This window comes from Scyliorhinus torazame, chromosome 29 (genome assembly GCF_047496885.1).
Source record: "Scyliorhinus torazame isolate Kashiwa2021f chromosome 29, sScyTor2.1, whole genome shotgun sequence".
Classification (NCBI taxonomy): Eukaryota; Metazoa; Chordata; class Chondrichthyes; order Carcharhiniformes; family Scyliorhinidae; genus Scyliorhinus; species Scyliorhinus torazame.
In genome coordinates, this window is record NC_092735.1 from 8,193,272 (window position 1) to 8,217,195 (window position 23,924).

General features: G+C 51.7%; 1 protein-coding gene across 1 annotated transcript in view; it reads left to right on the forward strand.

Annotated features, from left to right (window-relative positions):
- The first annotated feature begins 476 nt into the window (after positions 1-476).
- The window catches only part of LOC140404121 (meiosis inhibitor protein 1-like), a 221,306-nt gene continuing 197,858 nt past the window's right edge, over positions 477-23,924 (forward strand). Inside the window, exon 1 of the mRNA XM_072492540.1 lies at positions 477-638. Coding sequence (XP_072348641.1) covers positions 477-638 — 162 coding nt within the window. The remainder of the gene's footprint in view (positions 639-23,924) is intronic.

A 23,924-nucleotide genomic window follows, 5' to 3' on the forward strand; every position in this document is an offset into this window, starting at 1 on the left:
GGGTGCTCTATGCTGCCGTCCTGCTAGCTCCCAGCAAAATGGGGAATCGGCAGTTTTGCACCAGTTTTTCTGGCGCACAACGCCACCGTTCCCATGCCAGCGTGAGGACATACCTCCATAATCGGAGAATCCAGCCCAGGATCTTTGGGATTTGAAGGGCAGTAGAGCAGAAATGTGAGGTTCAGTTTACTGAATTTGGGACCTGGAGATCAGGAACATGAGATTAGATTATTGGGATTGTATTGGAGAAATTACCAGAAGAGTTAAATGGGGATTTTTGGTGGATTTTTGAGCGCCAGTTTATTGGGACTGATCTTGTCAGCAGTGTGAACCTCATGTGATCAGGAGTTTTCAGACAGGCTTACTGGGATTGTAAAAAAAAAATTATAGTAGCCAATTTTGAATGCTTAAGAGCCTTTTAAATCACCTTTATTGATTGAATTAATATTTGGTTTATGAAGGAAACGATTTGCTAAATGGAGGAGTCAACATCTGACAACTGGAATGTGGTATGCGAGCAGATTCATTCTCGCCACGATGGGCATTGGACACTGCGGTTCAAGGAGGACTTGCAGGATAGAGAGCAGCTGCTATGTGTTGCCTGTGTAATAGAGATGGCGGAAGGAAACAAAATATCGGTAAGAAAGAGGAGAGTACATTACTTCAACAGTGAATTGTAACTATAATGAATGAAGAGCCATTCAGCCCCTCGAGCCATTCAACAAGATCATGGCTTCAACTCCACATTACATTTACCCCTGATAACCTTTGACTCTCTTATCAGAATCTGCCTTAAAAGTATGAACTGACCCTGCCTCCACCGCTCACCGGAGACGAGAGTTCCAATGATTCACGATCTTCAGAGAAAACATTTCTTTTCATTAATGTTTAAACGGTAGACCCCTTATTTGTAAATTGTCTCCTCTAGTTCTAGTCTCTCCCTCAGGGAAACATTTATTCAGCTTCCACCCTGTCAAGTCCCCTCAGGATCTTTTATGTTTCAATAAGATCACGTTTCAATCTTCTAAATACCAATGGATACAGGCTCAGCTTGTTCAACCTTTCCTTGTAAGGGAAGCCTCCTCCATTCCATCCCATCCCAGGTATCAGTCAAGTGAATCTTCTCTGAACTGCTTTGAATGTATTTATATCCTTTCTGGAATAAGGAGACCCAAACTGTACACAGTACTCTAGACATGTGTGGTAATACCAGATATTGCAGTACCTGAGAGGTGGCTGACCATTGGCTAGACCTCGGAGTCTACCATTGGCGAATGTACATAGCTCCGCCCTGAGAGGCGGAGTATAAGAACCAATGCCGTCCCAGCAGCCTTCACTTTCTGTATCAAAGCTGCTGGGAACAGTTCTAGCTGATTAAAGCCTATTAGTTATGACTCACCTTGTCTTGAGAGTAATTGATTGCGCATCAATTTAATCAGCTATTACTTCAGTTGAAAGGATGGATCTCCGCATCAAGCCGGAGTGCCTTCAGCTTAGCCCCCACGCAGACAACTCCGCTGCTATCTTCAAGCATTGGCTGGCGTGTTTTAAGGACTACCTCGACACGGCCGCCGACACCCCCATGGAAAGGCAGAAAATTTTCCTTCTACGCTCGAGGGTCAGCCCTGGGATCTACCCTCTGATCGAGGAGGCGGCGAACTATGCTGCAGCTATCGAGCTGTTAGAAGGACATTACATCCATCCTGTGAACCAGGTCTACGCCCGTCACCTGCTGGCAACTAGAAGGCAAAGCCCTGAAGAAACACTGGAAGACTTCTATCGGGCACTGCTAGTGCTGGGCCGAAACTGTGGCTGCCCACCAGTTTTGGGGAACGAGCATACGGAACTTTTAATTAGGGATGCTTTCATGGCAGGTATGACTTCCCCCGACATCCGCCGAAGGCTCCTTGAAATGGACACACTGGGACTCACTGAGGCACGGGCCCTGGCGGGGTCCATGGACGTTGCGTATAAAAACGCGCTGGCTTTTGCTCCCGGACGCGCGGCGCCCCCCTGAGCTGTGTGGCACCCCGTCGCGGCAGCCCCCCAGACTTTTCCGCTAACCCCGCAAGCCTGTGCGGCGAGACGGCCCGCTATCGCCGCCGGCCTACGCTGTTTCTTCTGCGGGCAGGCGAATCATCCCCGCCCGCGCTGCCCGGCCCGCACTACCACCTGCAAAGGCTGCGGCAAGAAAGGCCACTATGTCGGGATCTGCCAGGCCCGCGCCGTGGCCGCGGTCTCCAGCAACTATCGGCAGCCTTTCTTTCAGGTCCCGGCCGTCCAAGGCCCACCGCCGCCCTCCTATCCCCAGGCCGCATGCGACCCACGGCCGTGGCCATTTTGCCCCCCCCGGCCCCCACGCTGGACAGGTGGGTGCCGCCATTTTGTCCCTCGCCGCCGCCATCTTCGGCATCCCCGGACTCCATGTGTGACCCGTGGCTGACGCCATCTTGGATGGGGCCTCAGGCCCCCAGCACAGCCGACTACACGCTGCCCGACCAGAACGCTCCTTTACTGCAGCTAGCCTCCGTAACCCTGGACCAGAGTCGGCCCCTGACGCTAGCGAAAGCCACTACAACGATCGCCATCAACGGCCACGTGGCGTCGTGCCTGATCGACTCCGGGAGCACGTAAAGCTTTGTGCACCCCGACATGGTAAGGCGCTGTTCTCTTGTCACCCATCCCGTAAACCAAAGGATCTCCCTGGCCTCCGGGTCACACGCGCTGGAGATAAAGGGGTTCTGCCTAGCGAACCTCACTGTCCAAGGCAGGGAATTCTGCAATTTCCACCTGTACGTTCTGCCGCACCTCTGCGCAGCCACCCTTCTTGGGCTGGATTTCCAGTGCCATCTGCATAGCCTGACCTTTAAATTTGGCGGCCCTATATTCTGGTCGCCACACTACCAGAAGGATGTGGAGGCTTTAGAGAGGGTGCAGAAGAGATTTACCAGAATGTTGCCTGGTATGGAGGGCATTAGCTATGAGGAGCGGTTGAATAAACTCGGTTTGTTCTCACTGGAACGAAGGAGGTTGAGGGGAGACCTGATAGAGGTATACAAAATTATGAGGGGCCTAGACAGAGTGGATAGTCAGAGGCTTTTCCCCAGGGTAGAGGGGTCAATTACTAGGGGGCATAGGTTTAAGGTGAGAGGGGCAAGGTTTAGAGTAGATGTACGAGGCAAGTTTTTTACGCAGAGGGTAGTGGGTGCCTGGAACTCGCTACCGGAGGAGGTGGTGGAAGCAGGGACGATAGTGACATTTAAGGGGCATCTTGACAAATACATGAATAGGATGGGAATAGAGGGATACGGTCCCAGGAAGTGTAGAAGATTGTAGTTTAGTCGGGCAGCATGGTCGGCACGGGCTTGGAGGGCCGAAGGGCCTGTTCCTGTGCTGTACATTTCTTCGTTCTTTGTTTATACCCCCCCCTTACTGTCTGCGGCCTCGTGACCCTTAAGGTCGACCCGCCTTCCCTGTTTGGATCCTCACCCCGGATTGCAAACCCATCGCCACCAGGAGCAGACGGTACAGTGCCCAGGACCGGACCTTTATCAGGTCAGAGGTCCAAAGGCTGCTGAAGGAAGGGGTCAGCGAAGCGAGCAACAGCCCCTGGAGGACTCAAGTAGTGGTGTTAAAGACTGGGGAGAAGGATAGAGTGGTCATCGACTATTGCCAGACGATCAACAGGTTTACGCAGCTGGACGCGTACCCTCTCCCCCGTATAGCTGACCTGGTAAACAGGATTGCGCAATACAAGGTTTTCTCCACGGTGGATCTCAAGTCTGCCTACCACCAGCTACCCCTCCATAATGGGGACCGCCAGTACACTGCCTTCGAAGCAGATGGGCGGGTCTATCAGTTTTTAAGGGTTCCCTTCGGTGTCACGAACGGGGTCTTGGTCTTCCAACGTGAGATGGACCGAATGGGCAGCACGGTAGCATTGTGGATAGCACAATTGCTTCACAGCTCCAGGGTCCCAGGTTCGATTCCGGCTTGGGTCACTGTCTGTGCGGAGTCTGCACATCCTCCCCGTGTGTACGTGGGTTTCCTCCGGTTGCTCCGGTTTCCTCCCACAGTCCAAAGATGTGCAGGTTAGGTGGATTGGCCATGATAAATTGCCCTTAGTGTCCAAAATTGCCCTTAGTGTTGGGTGGGGTTACTGGGTTATGGGGATAGGGTGGAGGTGTTGACCTTGGGTAGGGTGCTCTTTCCAAGAGCTGGTGCAGACTCGATAGGCCGAATGGCCTCCTTCTGCACTGTAAATTCTATGGTGAATGGTTGACCAATACGGCTTATGCGCAACGTTCCCGTATCTTGATAACGTCACCATCTGCGGCCATGACCAGCAGGACCACGACACCAACCTTCTAAAATTTCTCCAGACCGCAAATATCCTTAATCTGACCTACAATAAGGATACATGCGTGTTTAGACCGACCGTCTAGCCATCCTAGGCTACGTAGTGCGAAGTGGAGTCATAGGCCCCGACCCTGAACGCATGCGCCCCCTCATGGAGTTCCCCCTCCCTCACTGCCCCAAGGCCCTAAAGTGCTGCCTCGGCTTCTTCAGCGATTATGCACAATGGATCTCCAATTACGCAGACAAGGCTCGACCACTGAACTAGTCCACAACCTTCCCCCTGTCGACGGAGGCCCGCCAGGCCTTCTGCCGCATCAAAGCGGACATCGCAAAAGCCACGATGCGCGCCATCGACGAGTCCCTCCCCTTCCAGGTCGAGAGCGATGCGTCCGACGTAGCTCTGGCGGCCACCCTCAACCAAGCGGGCAGCACCCTCCACGCTTCCGAAATCCGCCACTCCTCGGTCGAAAAGGAGGCCCAGGCCATAGTAGAAGCTGTGCGACACTGGAGGCATTACCTGGCCGGCAGGAGATTCACTCTCCTCACGGACCAACGGTCGGTTGCCTTTATGTTCGATAACGCACAGCGGGGCAAGATTAAGAACGACAAGATCTTGCGGTGGAGGATAGAACTCTCCACCTACAATTACGAGATCTTGTACTGTCCCGGGAAGCTGAACGAGCCTCCTGATGCCCTATCCCGCGGCACTTGTGCCACCGCACAAGTGGACCGCCTCCGAGCCCTCCACGAAGACCTCTGCCACCCGGGGGTCACTCATTTCTTTCATTTCATCAAGACCCGCAACCTGCCCTACTCCATCGAGGAGGTCAGGACAGTCACCAGGGACTGCTAAATCTGCACGGAGTGCAAGCCGCACTTCTACCGGCCAGAGAGGGCGCACTTAATAAAGGCTTCCCGCCCCTTTGAACGCCTCAGCATGGATTTCAAAGGCCCCCTCGCCTCCACCGACCGCAACACGTACTTCCTGAACGTGATTGACGAATACTCCCGTTTCCCATTCGCCATCCCCTGCCCAGACATGACCACAGCCACCGTCATCAAGGCCCTCCAGGGGATCTTTACACTGTTCGGTTTCCCCGTATACATTCACAGTGATAGGGGGTCCTCCTTTATGAGCGACGAACTGCGTCAATTCCTGCTCAGCAAAGGCATCGCCTCCAGCAGGATGACCAGTTACAACCCCTGGGAAAACAGGCAGGTAGAAAGGGAGAACGGAACGGTCTGGAAGACCGTCCTGCTGGCCCTAAGGTCCAGGAATCTCCCAGTCTCCCGCTGGCAAGAAGTCCTCCCGGTGGCCCTTCCCTCCATCCGGTCGCTGCTCTGTATTACCACAAACCAGACACCTCACGAACGTCTCCTTGTTTTCCCCAGGAAGTCCTCTGGGACCTTGCTCCCAACCTGGCCAGCGACACCCGGACCCGTCCTGCTTCGGAGACATGTGTGGGCGCACAAGTCGGACCCGTTGGTCGAGAGGGTCCACCTGCTGCATGCCAATCCCCAGTATGCCTACGTAGCGTTCCCCGATGGCCGCCAAGACACAGTCTCCCTTCCGGACCTGGCACCCGCCGGAGCCCCACGCGCGCCCGCACCATTGCCCCCACCCCCACCCTCCCCGCAGCACCTGATCGGAGGGTCAGTACTGCCGCTGCCCCTACCCAGTGCCGAACAAGCACCGGCGCCCCCTACAGGCGCCCCTCGCCCCTGCCCACTTTTCGCCCCAACAGCGCCGCCTAGGGGTGACAAAGCTGCCTGGGAGGAAGACACCACATTCCCGGAGTCGCAACCGCCAGGGCCCCCACCAGGATCATCGCCGAAGCTCAGAGGCTCCAGAAGGATGACCAGGCCACCCGATCGACTGATTGCTGCACCATGAACACTTTTCTGTTACCCTCGACATCACGCTACCTCCATACCTGGTCCTGCCATGCGAAAGGCGACATTAATGCTGGCCAACACCCCGCCGGGTTCTTTTTAACAGGGGGTGAATGTGGTAATACCAGGTATTGCAGTACCTGAGAGGTGGATGACCATTGGCTAGACCTAGGAGTCTACCATTGGCTAATGTACATAGCTCCGCCCTGAGAGGTGGAGTATAAGAACCAATGCCGTCCCAGCAGCCTTCACTTTCTGTATCGAAGCTGCTGGGAACAGTTCTAGCTGATTAAAGCCTATTAGTTATGACTCACCTTGTCTCGAGAGTAACTGATTGCGCATCAACATGGTTTCACCAACACCCTGTACAACTGTAGCAAAACATCCCTAATTTATATTCTGGTCCCTTTGCAATAAATTACAATATTCCATTTACCTTCCTAATCACTGGCTGTACCTGCATAATAACTTTTCCTGATACATGTACCAGGACACCCAGATCCCTCTACACTAGAGTCTGGCAGTCTCTCTCCACAGTAAGAAGTCTTACAACACCAGGTTAAAGTCCAACAGGTTTGTTTCGATGTCACTAGCTTTCGGAGCGCTGGTCCTTCCTCAGGTGAATGAAGAGGTATGTTCCAGAAACACATATATAGACAAATTCAAAGATGCCAAACAATGCTTGGAATGCGACCATTAGCAGGTGATTAAATCTTTACAGATCCAGAGATGGGGTGACCCCAGGTTAAAGAGGTGTGAATTGCATCAAGCCAGGACAGTTGGTGGGATTTTGCAGGCCAGATGGTGGGGGATGAATGTAATGCGACATGAATCCCAGGTCCCGGTTAAGGCCGCACTCATGTGTGCGGAACTTGGCTGTAAGTTTCTGCTCGGCGATTCTGCGTTGTCGCGTGTCCTGAAGGCCGCCTTGGAGAACGCTTACCCGGAGATCAGAGGCTGAATGCCCTTGACTGCTGAAGTGTTCCCTGCATTGTTTGGCATCTTTGAATTTGTCTATATATGTGTTTCTGGAACATACCTCTTCATTCACCTGAGGAAGGAGCAGCGCTCCGAAAGCTAGTGACATCGAAACAAACCTGTTGGACTTTAACCTGGTGTTGTAAGACTTCTTACTGTGCTCACCCCAGTCCAACGCCGGCATCTCCACATCAAGTCTCTCTCCAGTTAGATAATCTGCTGCTTTTCTACTTTTCCTGCAAAGTGCAAAAGTTCACATTTTCCCACATTATACTCCACCTGCCAAATGTTTGATCAGTCACTTAACCTATGTCCCTTTGCAGACTCCTTACATCCTCTTCACAACTTACTTTCCTATTTATCTTTGTGTTATCAGCAAATTTAATATCACACATTCGGTCATTTCATCAAAGTCATTGATGTGAACTGTTAAATATTCAGACCCCAGTACTGATCCCTATGGCACCCCACTCGTCACATCTTACCAACCTGAAAAGGACCTATTTATCCTAAATCTCTCCTTCCTGTTAGCTAACCAATCTTCTACCCATGGTAATATGTCACCCCCAACAACATGAGCTCTTATTTTGTGTAGTATCTTTTAATGTGGCAACTTTACAAATGCCTTCTGGAGACCCAAGTACAGCAGATCCATAAGTTCCCTTTTATCCATACTGTTTGCTTTCCTCACAGAACTCCAACAAATTAGTCAAAACTGATTTCCTTTGCACAAAATCATGTTGACTAAGCTTGATCACATTGAGAATTTCTAAATTCCTCACTATAACCTCCTTAATAATAGATGACATGTACCTTTTCCGAGTCTTCGTAAATATTTCCTAAGTGTCTGCCGCTGCATCTCTACTGACCTATCCCATGAACTAATCACCCAGTTCACTTTAGTAGCTCTGTCTTCATGCCCTTATAATTGCCCATATCTAAGTTTAAAACACTAGTCTTAGATCCACTTCTCTCTTCCTCAACACAGTGTTAATGTGGCTATTTCAGTTCAGTTTCTGATCAATCGTAACTCCCAGTATGTTGATTGTGGGGATTCAACGATGGTAATGCCATTGAATGTCAAGTGCCGGTGGTTAGATCCTCTCTTGTAGGAGATGGTCATTGCCAAGCACGTGTGTGGTGCAGATTTGGCATCCCCAATGCGAGGAGCAGGTCTGTCCACTGCCATGCTTTGTTGATTGGAGTGAGTGGTGAGGGAGCGTTTAAAAGCAGCTCCCCCTTGTTAGCGGTGAGCAGCTGAGGCACGAGTCTGGCGAATCAGACGGCGAGGCAGCCAGCAATGGCGAGAAGCTCTTGGGGGTTCATTTCCGGCACTGAGTGCCATTGAATACGGGTCGCCAATGCGGCCATCGAGAAACACCTCTCCAATTGTGCCCAAAATGGCACCTAGAAATATTCCCGTTAATTTGCGCCCGGAAGCTCATCCAGGTGGTGGTTACTGTCTCTGGGCCCTCTTTTCACCTCCTCTTCAGGGGCTGGTTTAGCACAGTGAGCTAAATAGCTGGCTTACAATGCAGAACAATGCCAGCAGCGCGGGTTCAATTCCCATACCGGCCTCCTCGAACAGGCGCCGGAATGTGGTGACTAGGGGCTTTTCACTGTAACTTCATTGAAGCCTACTTGTGACAAAAAGTGATTATTAATAATAATATTGTTATTATCATGGTTTTATTATTGCAAAAATATACTTTATTCATAAAATGTCTGAAAGAACATTACAAAACATCTCAAAATGGTCATTACAGAAAGTGCAGTGATCATGTCCGGAATTCCCCGTTTGGGAGACTTTTAGTGTTGCCGCCGGGACTGAATAGCGTGTTTTGGTTGGAGGCACTATTCGATAAGCGAGTCAGGACATGCAAATAGGCCAGCATTCTGGTGGCCAGAGCAATTCCTGGCCCAACGTGCATTGTAACCACTGAGGCCAGAGTTAGCACTAAGGAGCCTGACAGTTTTTAGTGCCCCACATACCACACACTCACTGCAGCCAAGAAGATGGCTCACCGAAGATCTGCCCCCCATTTGAGAGGTCGAGGTGGGCTCACAACTGCATGCCAATGAGGAGCAGAGGGACACCCCCTTCCCCTCGGTGGACAGCAGACTGAAGCCTGCCTGAACAGCTCCTGGGAAGTCATGGAAGAGGCAGTCAGCGCTGCCAGCCTCACCACAAGGAGACAGCTGGTGATGGGGAGGGGTGGGGGGCACTGATGATGCAGAGGGGTGGGGTCACTGTTGAGGCTGGGCAGAGAACCAGGGAGGGTTCCAAAGGACCCTGTGCAGGTGTCATGTGGTTGGGGTGAGTTCTGCTGATCCCCTGCTTCCTCTGCAGTGGGACAGTGCTTCTGAAGAGTGCCAACAGTGGTGGGCCTCTGATTGAGCTTGGCCACGCCCATCCCCTGGGGTATGGAGGGTGTCCAGAAGGGCGGCCTGGGTGGACTCGCAGATGACCAGAGGCTCTCTGAGCATTCAAAGTACACAGGCAGCACTCAACAGTGTGAGCAGCCTGGAGCCTGTCAGTAGCACTTTTGTGAGGGCCACGAAGAATCCAGCACGAGTTGAAGGATAGAAAGAAATAACATTTATTTACAATAAAATATATATACAGCAGCAGCAACTCCTTGCTGCTCACTCCTCTCTAGCTGGTTCCAAGCTGACCAGCTTTATTTATGCAGGGAATCTGCTAATGATTTCTCCGCCCCCCTCAATGGGGAAGCTCATACTCCCAAAGGATTGTGGGATTGCCATTAGTCCCCAGCCAGTGGTAAGCAGGCAGGTTATAACAAGCACTAAAGGGATGTTTAAAGTAAATACAGCCGCAACAGCAGTCGGAACCAGGCTTTCCCGGCCGAGTACACAGACTTGGCACCAAGTCGCTCCCCGCTACTGCTTCTGGTCTGGGTAGCTAAACCCCAGCAAACCCGTCAATTTTTGAGGGTTTTTAAGAGGTTTTTTTTAGCCTTCCGCTCCTGCTCCGCAGCCATGGCGCCCAATTCCCAGCCCCTCGGTGCACTATGGCTGAAAGGGCTTAGACAGCGACCTTTTCCCTCAGCACCTCTGCAATGGCTGCCCCAAGCTTTCAGCACATAGTCATGGACTTTGGAATGTGCCAGTCTGCAACAGTCAGTTGAGGAAAAGTCTTTGCACTGGAAGACCAGAAAGTTTCAGGCAGATCAAAAAGCGTCTTTCACTGAGTTGATGATCCTCTAGCTGTCTTGGTGTGCATCCCTGGGAATAGTCCGTAGAACACAGAGTCCTGCACCACAGAGATGCTTGGGATGCACCTCAACAAAAAACACTTCATTTCTCTCCAGACCTTCTTTGCAAAGGCACATTCCACAAGGAGATGGATAATGGTCTCCTCCCCACCACAGCCAACTCGAGGGCAACATACAAACAGGGGGAGACTCGGGGTGTGTAGGGAGGATCTGACAAGGAGGGCCTTTCTCACCACCAACCAAGTCACGACTTGTTGGTAGTTTAAATGTTTTGACGATCAGGCATTCTGGCAAATGACTTTGGTCTGCTCAGGAAACCATCCAACAGTCACAAAACGTTAGCATGCAAGTGCAACATGTAATCAAGAAGACAAATAGAATGCTAACCTTTATTACAACAGGAATTGAACGTAAAAGGAAGGATATGCTTCAGTTATACAGGACATTGGACAGCCCGCAACTCTGATATTGTGTGTAGCTTTTGTACAGTTTTGGCTTATTTAAGGAAGGATGTAAATGTATTGGAGGTGGTTCAGAAGAGGTTTACTAGATTGATACCGAGAATGAACAGATTGTCTTATGAGGATAGGTTGGACAGGTTGAGCTTGTTTCCGCTAGAGTTTAGAAGAGTCAGGGTGACTTGACTGAAGTATATAAGATCCCGAATGGTCTTGGCAAGGTGGACATTGAAAGGCTGTTTCCACTTGTGGGTGAATCTAGGACTGAGGTGCACTTTTAAAATTAGTGGTTGTCCTTATTGGACAGAAATAAAGAGAACCTTTTTCTGTCAAAGAGCTTTGCGACTTTGGAACTTTCTGCCTCAGAAGGCGGTGGAAGTGGGGTCATTGAATATTTTTAAGGCATAAGTAGATAGATTCTGTTGGGTATGGGAATCAAAGGTTATTGGGGGTAGATGGGGAATGTGGAACTCGATCTTATTGAATAACGGAGCATACTCGAGGGACAGAATGGCCGACTTCTGCTTCTATCTCATGTTCGTATTAGGATCCACCATGTTCTTTTCCTGCAGAGCCTTGATGACGCTATGTGCAGACCATTGCCTGATGGACTTGTGGACAAGGTGTTTCTCTGCACAAACATTTCCGCAAGGAGCAGATGATAGGGACTGTCAAACCACTTGGAATGTTCCGCTGCAGTGTAGTCAGACACACCCTTCTCAACACTGGGGACAGGTAGAATCTCAGCTCATTAGTGACACTTAGTGTTTACGCACAGCTTGATGCAACCGCATACAAAGGAGCCATCAGGATGAGGGTGACATTGGGTATGTTTTCCCTCTATCCAGAGCTTTGTAGATGGTATCCTTGTGGACACAATCTGTCTTTGACCCCCAGATGAAGTAGAAGATGGTTCGAGGACCGCTGCAGTGCAGGATTAGGGTATGGGCCACACCTCCGCCGAGCCATCATCAGCAACACAGAGCCTCACACTTGACGACCAGGTTCTTATCGGCAATGGAGAGGGAGCATCCCTGCCACATGCCCAGTTTCTGTCTCACCCTGATTGTACGCTCCTCCCAGAGTTTGTTACATGCCCCAGCCTCCAAGCCCCCATATCCTCAGCACCTTTTAGGTTAGCTAGCCTGACGATGAAGAAGACAAAGGATCGATAAGCCCAGTTCCCAAAGAACATGGCTTCACTTTGGCTGCGATATACCATGGTGCCATAGGCTAGTTCGAACTGGTCACATTTTCTTTTTAAATTTTATTCCTTTCTCAGTTATAAAGTGAAAGTTGTTGGGTAAGTGCACCCTGACATACCTTGACCAGTTCGCAGTAACCCTTTTCAACGCAGGTGGATTACGCAGTGAGATAGACAAAGGGGACAAGATTCAGGTGAATGTCCAACACAAATTCATTGAACACTTTATTATGAAACAATATTTATCAAACTCTCTTTTAATAAACAGTCTCAAATCTACACTAGCTGTCTACTTCTGAAATGTGCTTCTGAGGATTTGCTATACCCTATCCACAAATTCTTACCACTGTACTTGAACAGTTTGTCTGAAAGGACTGGTAATGCACGTTTAATAAAGCTGGGACAGGCTGTTCCTCGGCCTTTGAGAGTTGGCCGATGTCTCCAGGATCTGCAGTCATCAATTTGAGCTTCACCTCTTGTGTAGAGCTGGTTCAGTCTTCGGGTCGTCTCACTGGGATGGTCTCAGGAAACGCTGTTGAAGAAAGTTCAAAGGCAGAGAGGTGCCAAGGCAGAGAGAGAGAGAGAGCTGAGTTCCAGATTGTCTTTTTATACCCCTTCTCAAAGATTCTGTGGCCTGTGTCCAATACTAGCATCGGCCGTGGGGAGGGGTGGTGGGGGGAGGTTAGCTCCAATGAGGTTTCTACTCCCATATTTGGAGATCGCAGAACAGGGTTTTGAACTTTCAACTGTCAGGCCATGCCATGCCTCTGGCTCCCCATTCTGAGCTGGGTGCCACCAAGCCTGTGCAGCACATCACTTAACAAAAACAGGTTCTCTGGAGGTGTAAACAGTGGCTTCTCTGGTGATGTAAACAATGGTTCATTCTGAAGCAATGTGGCTGTTAGTACCTGACCAAGCAGTTCTAGGCCTGTCTGGTTTCAATGGGAAGTTGATTGTCCAAGGCCTGGTTGCATGAATACAGTCTGTTTCAGTTCTGTAGTTTACAATTGCAGGGCCTGGCTCTGTTTAAACTTAATTTTCACATTCTGAGTTTTCATCCATGTTGATGAAAGAAAAATATCAATACTTTGGTAAAAATCCTAGAGATCATGAATCACCTGACTACAAAAGGACATGAGTCAGCTGACTACAAAAGGACATGAGTCAGCTGACCACAAAAGCCCACGAGTCACCTGACCACAAAAGCCAAAGCGCAGAGTGGACAGGGCAAGCCCTCAATCCATCTCCTTGCTTTCTCCAAAAAACAATTCAAATTCAACTTGAATCCAATTCACCGTCACCACAAAAGAAAGATACCAGATCCAAGCCAACAAGAACAGGCATTATGTCTGCGAACTGGTCACAACTGCTCATCAGTCTGAACACCCGCCATCGGATCGCCTTTCATCAAGTCGATGGTCTTCCAGCTGCAGTTGTTGATCGTCACTATTCTAGGTGAAGGTTACTGCCTCCAGGTCGTCTGCTGATTTACAAAATTATAATATCCGTCTCCCTGCAACACAAGAAAAAGTGAGATGCTCATGCTGAAATATTAACTCAATATTGGCTCTTTAAAATTTGTGTCACGTTTCTGATGATCAACCAAAATTATGGTGGGAGATCAGGTGAATCCTTGTGGAGAGTACTAGTGATTGACTGATAACTGGGCTATTGCCGTGCGATTTTAGAATGAGTGCGTTTGCTTTAAAGAAGGAGGAAAATAATCGGGGTTGTGAGCCAGAAATGTCCACATGTGGATGTTGGGTAAGTAGAAGAATAGAATCAGGCTCAACTGGCATGGTTGGATAGACATGTCTACTTCAAATGCAGCCTGATTGTATGATGCCAATTCTGGCAGAATTGTCTTCCCACTTTTGGATGGGTGCATTGTGAGTGAGGGAGTATTGGCAACTTAATGTCATGCACCTAATTTCCTGTCATTTCTGCTTGTTTTCTGTTGACTAATCATCCATTACACCATTATAAAGCTGGTGTTCAGAGTGGCTAGTGTTATTCTGAAGATGGAAATAAATTTAATGGGACAAGCTTTTTTTAGTTGCTCTCTCTACTACTTCATTGTTGGGCCTTAGGATTTCTTTCTGCTGATTCCACCATCTGCTGTTGTGCCATTTGTCAAGGGGATGACATTTAAACCCTTTACAGATGAGGCACAATGAGTTTCCCATAATGGATTCCCATCTGTCTCTGCTTCTTGGAAGAGCAAAAGAGGAAGCCTCTGTTGATGAGGCTGCACTGCTGCCACATGGCACCAGTCACTCAATTGGAGCTGCAATGCAGCTGGTCCCACTCTACACCAGCTGCCAGAAACTTATAGGGTGATTTGAAGTAGGGTAGGAAGGACGCTCCTGTATAGAATGAACACCGTCACCAGTTGTTCCAAATGGGCAGCCTGTGCTGTAGATGCGACAAAATTCTCTGTAAGTCCTGAGGTTGAATGCACAGAGAGCAGTCAATCATCACCTTGACACAATTAACTCATGTTTTTACAGTGCCGAAAGTCAGAAGGTTGATGATTGAGTGTATGCTCTTGTACAGTTGTCAGTGTAATAAATAAAACAGCAAGATTTCCATTTGTATTGCATGAGTGCTCTTCTTGAAGGCAGTTCTTTGGCTCATTTTGTGCTGGTGCTTCATCCTGAGCTGATTTTGCCAGCGGTGGTTTTCCATTTCCTTCCACTCTCAGACAGGGTGAGGAGGCAGCTCCCAAATCTACCTTAGCCGGAATGGGAATCATACCCCTGCTGTTGCCGTTATTCTGACAACATGCTCGCCATCCAGTCAACTGAGCCCCTGCATTTCTATAGCACCTTTCATGACCTCTGATCGTTCCAAAGCACTTTACAGCCAACAAAATGTAGTCACCGTTATAATACATGGATCACAGCCATCAACTTACAAGGTTCCATAAACAGCAATTTTAAACATTTCTCAGCCCAGACACAAGAACATTTGTTCGCTTCTCCGCATTATCCTGACCTTAAAGTTTCACTTCCAGATTCTCCTCTCTCTCCCTTGGTGGGTCTTCCTCCACACCCTGAACCCAAATTCCATTCTCCAAAGCAACATTTTGGAGAATGCATAAATTAATATACTGGAAACGTGTACTGGAGTATATTGAAGAGCATCACCAGTGCTGGCCAGACCCTGACATTTTGGTTTACAGTCCAAAAGCATATTCAGTGGTAGCCTTGGTCATTGGCATTATTGTACTCTTCGCAGTTAAGTCACCTGTATGTGATCTTTAAGAAAGGCTGACACTGAGGATTGCCTCATGATGAATGTGTAATGACAATTGCTAGGATACCAAACCGTAATGTGCATAATTTTATTCCTGTGGTTACAAACAATTTGTATATCAAGAGAGTGGAATTGCTTTCGGTCAGGCTGAGCAAATGGTGCAATCAACTGGTATTGATGATAATGTGACAGCAAATCCAAGATGAATGCCGTTGCAACCTCAGTAACCATGCTGAGATTAAATTAAATAAAGTTCTAAGTATCTATCACAGACCATAAGACCATAAGATATAAGAGCAGAATTAGGCCATTCAGCCCATCGATTCTGCTCCTCCATTCGATCAAGGCTGATATGTTCCTCATCCCCATTCTCTTGCCTTTTCTCCATAACCCCTGATCCCCTTATTAATCAAGAAATCCCCATATAAATCAAGAACACCAGATTTGTACTTGAGGTGCAGAGCACTGACCAAGAGCTGGGAAGTGGAATTAGACAGAATAGTTTTTTCTTAGAACATAAGAACTAGGAGCAGGAGTAGGCAATTTAGCCTCTCAAGTCTGCTCCACTGTTCAATATGATCATGGCTGATCTCATCATGGCCTCAACTCCACCGCCCTGCCCGTTCTCTATAACCCTTCAAACCCTTTAACTCTTCCTTAAATGTACTCACTGTCCCAGCATCCACTGCACTCTGGGGTAGCGAATTCCACAGATTCACAAACCTTTGGGAGAAGTAGTTTCTCCTCATCTCTGTTTTACATTTGCTATCCCTTATCATGAGACTATGGCCTCTCGTTTTAGAATGCCCCGCAAGAGGAAGGATCCGCTCCAAGTCTTATCCATACCTTTCATCATCTTTTTTCCTCAATTAGATCTCCCCATATTCTTCTAAACTCTAGAAAGTGTAGGCCTAAACTGCTTAATCTCTCTTCATAAGACAAATCCCTCATCTCTGGAATCAATCTGGTGAACCTCTATGCCTCTGCTAATAAAGGCGAATATACCATATACCTTCTTAACCACTGTGTCCACCTGCTCTGCTACCTTAAGGGACTGGTGCTTCCCAGGGTCCTGCCGTTTATCATGTATTCCCTTGCCTTGTTTGTCCTGCCCGAATGCTTATCCGGATTGAATTCTATTTGCCACTGATCTGACCATCTATATCCTCCTAAAATTGAAGGCTAGCCTCTTCACTATTTACCGCCCCACCAATTTTCATATCATCCGCAAACTTACTAATCAACCCTCCTACATTCATATCTAAATCATTTATGTAACCACAAACAGCAAGGGCCCACACTCATCCCTGCGGAACCCCACTGGACACAGGCTTCCAGTCAGATAAACACCCATTGACAATCGCCCTCTGTTTCCTGCCACTCAGCCAATTTTGGATCCAGTTTGCCAAATTTCTTTGGATCTCATGGGCCCTTACCTTCGCTATCAGTCTCCCATGGGGGACATTATCAAAAGCCTTGCTGAAGTGTAAGTAGACGATGTCAAATGCATTTCCCTCATCTACACACCTGGTCACCTCTTCGAAAAATTTAATCAAGTTGGTTAGACATGACACCCCCTTAACAAAACCATGTTGACTGTTCTTCATTAACCCCGCCTCTCCAAATGCAGATTAATTCTGTCTCCCAGAATTGCTTCCAATAGTTTCTCCACTACAGGTTAGACTGACTGGCCTGTAGTTTCCTGGTTTATCACTTGCTCCCTTCTTGAATAATGGCTATCCTCCAGTCCTCCAGCACCTCTCCTGAAGCCAGAGGGGAATTTAAAATTATTGACAGCACTCATGCTATTTCCTCCCTTGCCTCACTCAGCAGCCAGAAATACATTTTATCTGGCCCTGGAGACTTGTTTACTTTTAAGCCTGCCAGACCACTCAGAACCTCCTCTCTATGTTAATCTCTTTAATTTTATCACATTCCTTCTCCTGAGTGAACACTGACACAAAGTATTCATTTAGAACCCTACCTACATCCTCCGGTTCCACACACAAATTGCCACTGTGGTCCTTAATGGGCTCTACTCTTTCCCGGGGTATCCGGGATGCACTTGTAAAACAATTTAGGATTTTCCTTTATTTTACCTTTGCAAGTAGGAATAATGCTGCACTTAGGAATATGTCAACAAGCATCTATTGAAATTGCCAAAATACTTTTTCGACTCAGACACAGGCAGGTGGTTCTTTTTCAAAATGTAAAGGGCAGGGGATTTACTTGACATCTCGACACTTCTACCCATCTTACACCTCCTTTGTGAGCATTCACGTCTGCACTATAATGTTATTGGAATACACAACTGCGTGTTGAGGGCACTCAAGTAGTGAAATTCGGATCTGCTTCTCCTGTGCTTGGAGTTTAAATGGCCCGGCTGATTCATAATTTGCACCAGTGTGCTTCACCCCTCCACCCCTTTCCCCTACCAGCAAAAATGGAACCTGCCGGAAATGGAGGAGGGAGATCTTCTGAATCTGATCTCCAAGCCTGCCCATGCTGCCCACCTAAAGTAAAATCTTCTAAAAGAACAATAAAAAATGCAGCACAGGAACAGGCCACCCATTTTTAAAGAATCTCTCCGACTCCGTGAAAATCCAGCTTGCAATGTAATTTTGCCTGTAATTTCGCCTGTTGTCACAACCTATCTCCAAAATAGCCACCTTATACATTAATTGCCTGACATTGTAAGGTGTCTTAGATCATCTGCAAATGTGTATGTAAAGGTGTGCATATAGTTGAGGCCCCAACATACATTTCTGGGAAACCACTAGTCACATCTGCCAATTACAATATCCTCCCATTACTCCTACTCTCTAAGCCTTGTCACTCAGCTAATTTCCTAACTTGCCTTCAGTTCCATGAACCTAGTGAACAGCCTCTGTTGAAGGATTTTATCAAAAGCCTTTGGGACACCTAATTCAACAACATACATAGACATTCTCCATTTGAATAGTTAACGTCTCAAAAAATTCAATCAGGATCACCATGAATGACCAACCTTTAAAAATCCCTGCCAATTCTTTCTGATAATCTGAAAATTTTAAAGGTATTCTGTCACGTTATCTTTAATTATAGACTCTTGTAATGTCCTGACAACAGACGTTAGGCTAATTGGTCTGTAATTTCCTGTATTTCCTATCTTAAATAACAGAGTGACATGGGTAATTTTCCAATCTAAAGGAACAGTTCCTGATTCCTCCTGCAAGGCTACCCATTTGGCCAGCTGCTGGATGGGAATTGGAGCTAAAATCTGTGAATGAGTTCCAACTGTTATGTTTGGCAGGACCTCTGCATAACCAACCTTCTGCCATTTTCAGCCTCGTTCACTCTCCCTGCCTCACTCTAATTATCAGGCCCAGCGATATACTTCCAAAACAAGGGGCTAACCCAATCCCAGCAATAAATTGACATTCTGTCTCACTGCCAGTTTTACATGGCACCCAGTTTTACCTTCCAGTAACTTTAAACGCTGTTGCTTCACAGCTCCAGAGACCCGGGTTCGAATCCCAGCTTGGGTCTCTGTCTGTGTGGAGTCTGCATGTTCTCCCCGTGGGTTTCCTCCGGGTGCTCCGGGTCCCTCCCACAAGTCCCGATCGACGTGCTTGTTAGGTGAATTGGACATTCTGCATTCTCCCTCAGTGTACCCGAACAGGCGCCGGAGTGTGTCGACTGGGGGCTCTGCACAGTAACTTCATTGCAGTGTTAATGTAAGCCTACTTGTGACAATAATAAAGATTATTATTATTACAGTGGAAATCAGGAGGTCAACCTGATCTTTTCAGATTTCTGCTGGGCATGTTTGGCTAAAATTAAATCTCAAGTTTTATATTTCCAGCCAAATTCTAGAAATCAGACTCTCAGATCTGCAATGTCCATGCCTTGCTGTCAATGCTGATGGGATCAGCTGCCCAAACCCCTTAATCCACTCTGTCAACCCAGGTTCTTCCTCCACAGTATTACCAGACCTAAGATAATGGTAGCAGCTCCACTACTGCAGCCAAACCCCAGAATCAACACCTTGGGCGGGATTCTCCAATATCGACACGATGTCCGCCGACCGGCGCCAAAAAAGGCGCGAATAACACCTGCATCGCGCCGCCCCAAACGTCGCTAATTCTCCGGCCTGGAATGGGCTAGCAGCGGCGTGACGCTATTCGCGCTGGCTCATGTGGTTCACGCCGTGCGGCGTCCTTCACGCCGCACGGCGTGACGGCTCAAAAGACGCGCTGCTCCCCCCCACCCGACCAGAAGACCCGACCGGATGGCCGCCCGCCGCTCAGCCCCGAGGTTCCAGTCCCGCGACATCGAGGCACTCCTGGACGCAGTGGAGCAGAAGAGGGAGGCCCTGTATCCCGGACACGGCCGCAGAGTCGCCCCACGCCACAGCCGGCGTCTGTGGAGGGAGGTGGAAGAGGCCGTCAGCGCTGTGGCTCTGACACCATGGACAGGCACCCAGTGCCACAAGAAGGTGAACAACCTCGTCAGGGCAGCCAGGGTGAGCCCCCCCCTCCCTGCCTGATATCCATATCCCCCATATCCCCCCCTCCCCCATATCCCCCTCCCCCATATCCCCCTCCCCCTTATCACCCTCCCCCATATCCCCCCTCCCCATATATCCCCCCTCCCCATATCCCCCCTCCCCCATATCCCCATATCCCCCCTCTCCCATATCCCCCCTCCCCCATATCCCCCTCCCCATATCCCCCTCCCCATATCCCCCTCCCCATATCCCCCTCCCCATATCCCCCTCCCCATATCCCCCTCCCCATATCCCCCTCCCCCATATCCCCCTCCCCTATATCCCATATCCCCCTCATATCCCCCTCCCCCATATTCCCCCTCCCCCATATCCCCATCCCCCATATCCCCCCTCCCCCATATCCCCCTCCCCATATCCCCCCTATCCCCCATATCGCCCTCCCCCATAGCCCCTCCCCCATAGCCCCTCCCCCATATCACCCCTCCCCATATCCCCCTCCCCCATATCCCCCTCCCCCATATCCCCCTCCCCCATATCCCCCCTCCCCCATAACCCCCCTCCCCCATATCCCCCCTGTCCCATATCCCCCCTCTCCCATATCCCCCCCTCCCCCATATCCCCCCTCCCCCATATCCCCCCTCCCCCAAAACCCCCCTCCCCCAAAGCCCCCCTCTCCCATATCCCCCACCCCCATATCCCCCCTCCCCATATCCCCCCCTCCCCCATATCCCCCCTCCCCATATCCCCCCTCCCCATATCCCCCCTCCCCATGTCCCCCATGTACCCCCTCCCCCACATCCCCATATCCCCCTCCCATATCCCCCTTCCCCCATATCCCCTACCCCATATCCGCCCTCCACCATAACTCCCATATCCCCCCTCCCGCATATCCCCCCTCGCTCATATCGCCCTCCCCATATCCCCCTCCCATATCCCCCCTCCCCATATCCCCCCTCCCCCATATCCCCCTCCCCATATCCCCCTCCCCATATCCCCCTCCTCATACCCCCTCCCCATATCCCCCCTCCCCATATCCCCCTCCCCCATATCCCCCTCCCCATATCCCCCCTCCCCCACATCCCCCATATCCCCCTCCACATATCCCCCTCCCCATATCCCCCTCCCCATGTCCCCCCCTCCCCATATCCCCCATATACCCCCTCCCTCACATCCCCCTCCCCATATCCCCCCTCCCCATATCCCCCTACCCCATATCCGCCCTCCACCATAACTCCCATATCCCCCCTCCCGCATATCCCCCCTCGCCCATATCCCCCATATCCCCCTCCCCCATAACCCCCCTCCCCATATCCTCCCTCCCCATATACCCCCTCCCCCATATCCCGCATATCCCCCTCCCCATATCCCCCTCCCCATATCCCCCTCCCCATATCCCCCCGTCCACCATATCCCCCTCCCCCATATCCCCGCCCCATATCCCTCCTCCCGATATCCCCCCTCCCCCACATCCCTCATATCCCCCTCCCCCATATCCCTCCACCCCCATATCCCCAAGTGAATCCAGCCCTAACCTTAACCTCTGCAATACACGCGCAACCGATGGCGTGCATTCATATACCTGTCTAACACTGTTGCCTTTTACCCCTGCCACCCCCCCCATCCACCCCCCTCCCCCCCCACAGGAGAAGCGCGCACACAACACCAGGGAGCATGTGAGGACTAGAGGAGGCCCAGCTGATGAGAGACCACTGTCCGAACATGAGGAAAAGGCCCTGGAACTGGCTGGCGGACCTGAGGTCCGGGCGGTTGCCGATGCAGAGGTTGGGGCCCACCAGCAAGTGAGCAACCGACAGCCCGTCCCCATATACCCCCTCCCCCATATCCCCCCCTCCCCATATCCCCCCTCCCCCATATACCCCCTCCCCCATATACCCCCTCCCACATATCCCCCATATCCCCCGTCCCCATATCCCCCCTCCCCCATTTCCCCCCCTCCCCCATATCACCTGATCACCACCCGCGTGTCTAACCATGCATGCTTCATTGTGTATCGCAGAAGCAAACGTCGAGGCACCCATCCCTGCAGATGCAGACCGCCCGCATGATACCCCTCGGAGACCACGGGAGACGGAGAGACCTGGACCCTCTGGCACGCGACGACCGCATGATGCCCCCGCGGAGACCACGGGAGACGGAGAGAACCGGACCCTCTGGCAGGCGACGCTCGCATGTTGCCCCGCGGAGACCACGGGAGACGGAGAGACCCGGACCCTCTGGCACGCAACGCCCGCATAATGCCCCGCGGAGACCACGGGAGACAGAGAGACCTGGAGCAACAGGGAGACGACGCGCCCGTCGCGTGAAGTTGCTGCGACGCAGGCGTGTGCCACCCAGCGACAAGAGGGGCAGCCACAGGCCCCCGTCACAGCCGAGCCACGAAACCACAACCCAGGACACCCCTACCCAGGACACCCCTACCCAGGACACCCCTACCCAGGAAACTGAAATACAGGACAGTGACACAGATTGGATGGGTGGAGACGAACCGCCACCCCAAAGTGCCATGGACTCAGAGTCGGACGATGCGCATGACACAACGCCACTGCTGTCACCAACACCCTCCACCATCGCAGAGACGCTCACCTCGGTTGGGCACTTTAGTGATGAGGCGTCTGGTACACTCACTGGTGCGCACAACACAGCCGTCCCGGTACATGGAGGTAGGAGCAGCAGAGGGGCCGGGCGATCGGAGGGCAGCCCGGCGCATGCCAGAGGGGCCGGGCGATCGGAGGGCAGCCCGGCGCATGCGAACATCTGCCGCCCAGATGGATCCCGGGTTCCTGGAGTTACCACGCCCACCCATAGGTCCGATGCAACCACCGAACCTGGGACGAGTGAAGAGGCTGCAGTCGCCGGTGGAGGAGTCCTGCCGCGTCCAGGAGCTGGCAGTGGTGCCGGTCATGCGTGCCACCCAGGCTGACACCGTACGGGTGGCGTCCGCGGTGGAGGCAATGGGTGCGACGGTGTCAGACATGGGGAGCGGTTTGCGAGGCCTGGGGCTTTCCGTGCAGGCGGCGTCTGTGGCCCAGGACATGGCTGCCCTCTCACAAGAGGCCATGAGCCAGCAGGTGGCAGATGTGTGCCACGGTTTCCCGGCTCATCGGGAGTCTCCTCCTGCATTCCCGGTCCGTGAGGTCCTGTGCGACAGCCGGGGCTGGTACACACGGGGCGTCCTCGGGTGCCTCCGTTGCCGTGGGGCCGCGACGTCCACCTCCCCGCCTCGTCCAGTCGGGCGGGTGTCCCTCCAGCCTGGTCGCCTGCCCCCTGCGGCAGCCTGCGCCGCCTCTCTGGCACGCTCCTCCTCCTCATCCAGAGCAACATGGACATTAGCGGCAGCCGCCACGGCGGCCAACATCGCTGACTGACTGAAAACATGACGGCCTGCGGGGGGGGGGGGGGGGGGGGGGGAAACGACGACATGTCATCATTGCCCATACCCCCTCCTCCCCCCAGCCAGGTGGCATGGACCGCATCAGCGCGACTGTTGGAGGCTGGCACCTGGCCAGGTGGACAAACTCACTTGCCCTCGCACCCCCCCCTCCCCCGGCACGGACCCCCCCGTCCCCCTCCCGGCACGCACCTCCCCGTCCCCCCTCCCCGGCACGAACTTTCCCGTCCCTCTCCCCCGGCACGCACCTCCCCGTCCCCCTCCCCGACACGCACCCCCCCCCCCCCCCAGTCCCCCCTCCCCGGCACGGACCCCCCCCCCGTCCCCCTCCCCGGCACGCACCCCCCCCCCCCCGTCACCCTCCCCGGCACGGACCCCCCCGTCCCCCTCCCCGGCACGGACCCCCCCGGTCTCCCTCCCCGGCACGGACCCCCCCGTCCCCCTCCCCGGCACGCACCCCCCCGTCCCTCTCCCTGCACAGACCCCCCCCGTTCCCCTCCCCGGCACGCACCCCCCCCCGTCCCCCTCCCCGGCACGGACCCCCCCCGTCCCCCTCCCCGGCACGCACATCCCCCTGCCCCCCTCCCCGGCACGGACCTCCCCGGGCGCCTCCCCGGCACGCACCTCCCCGTCCCCCTCC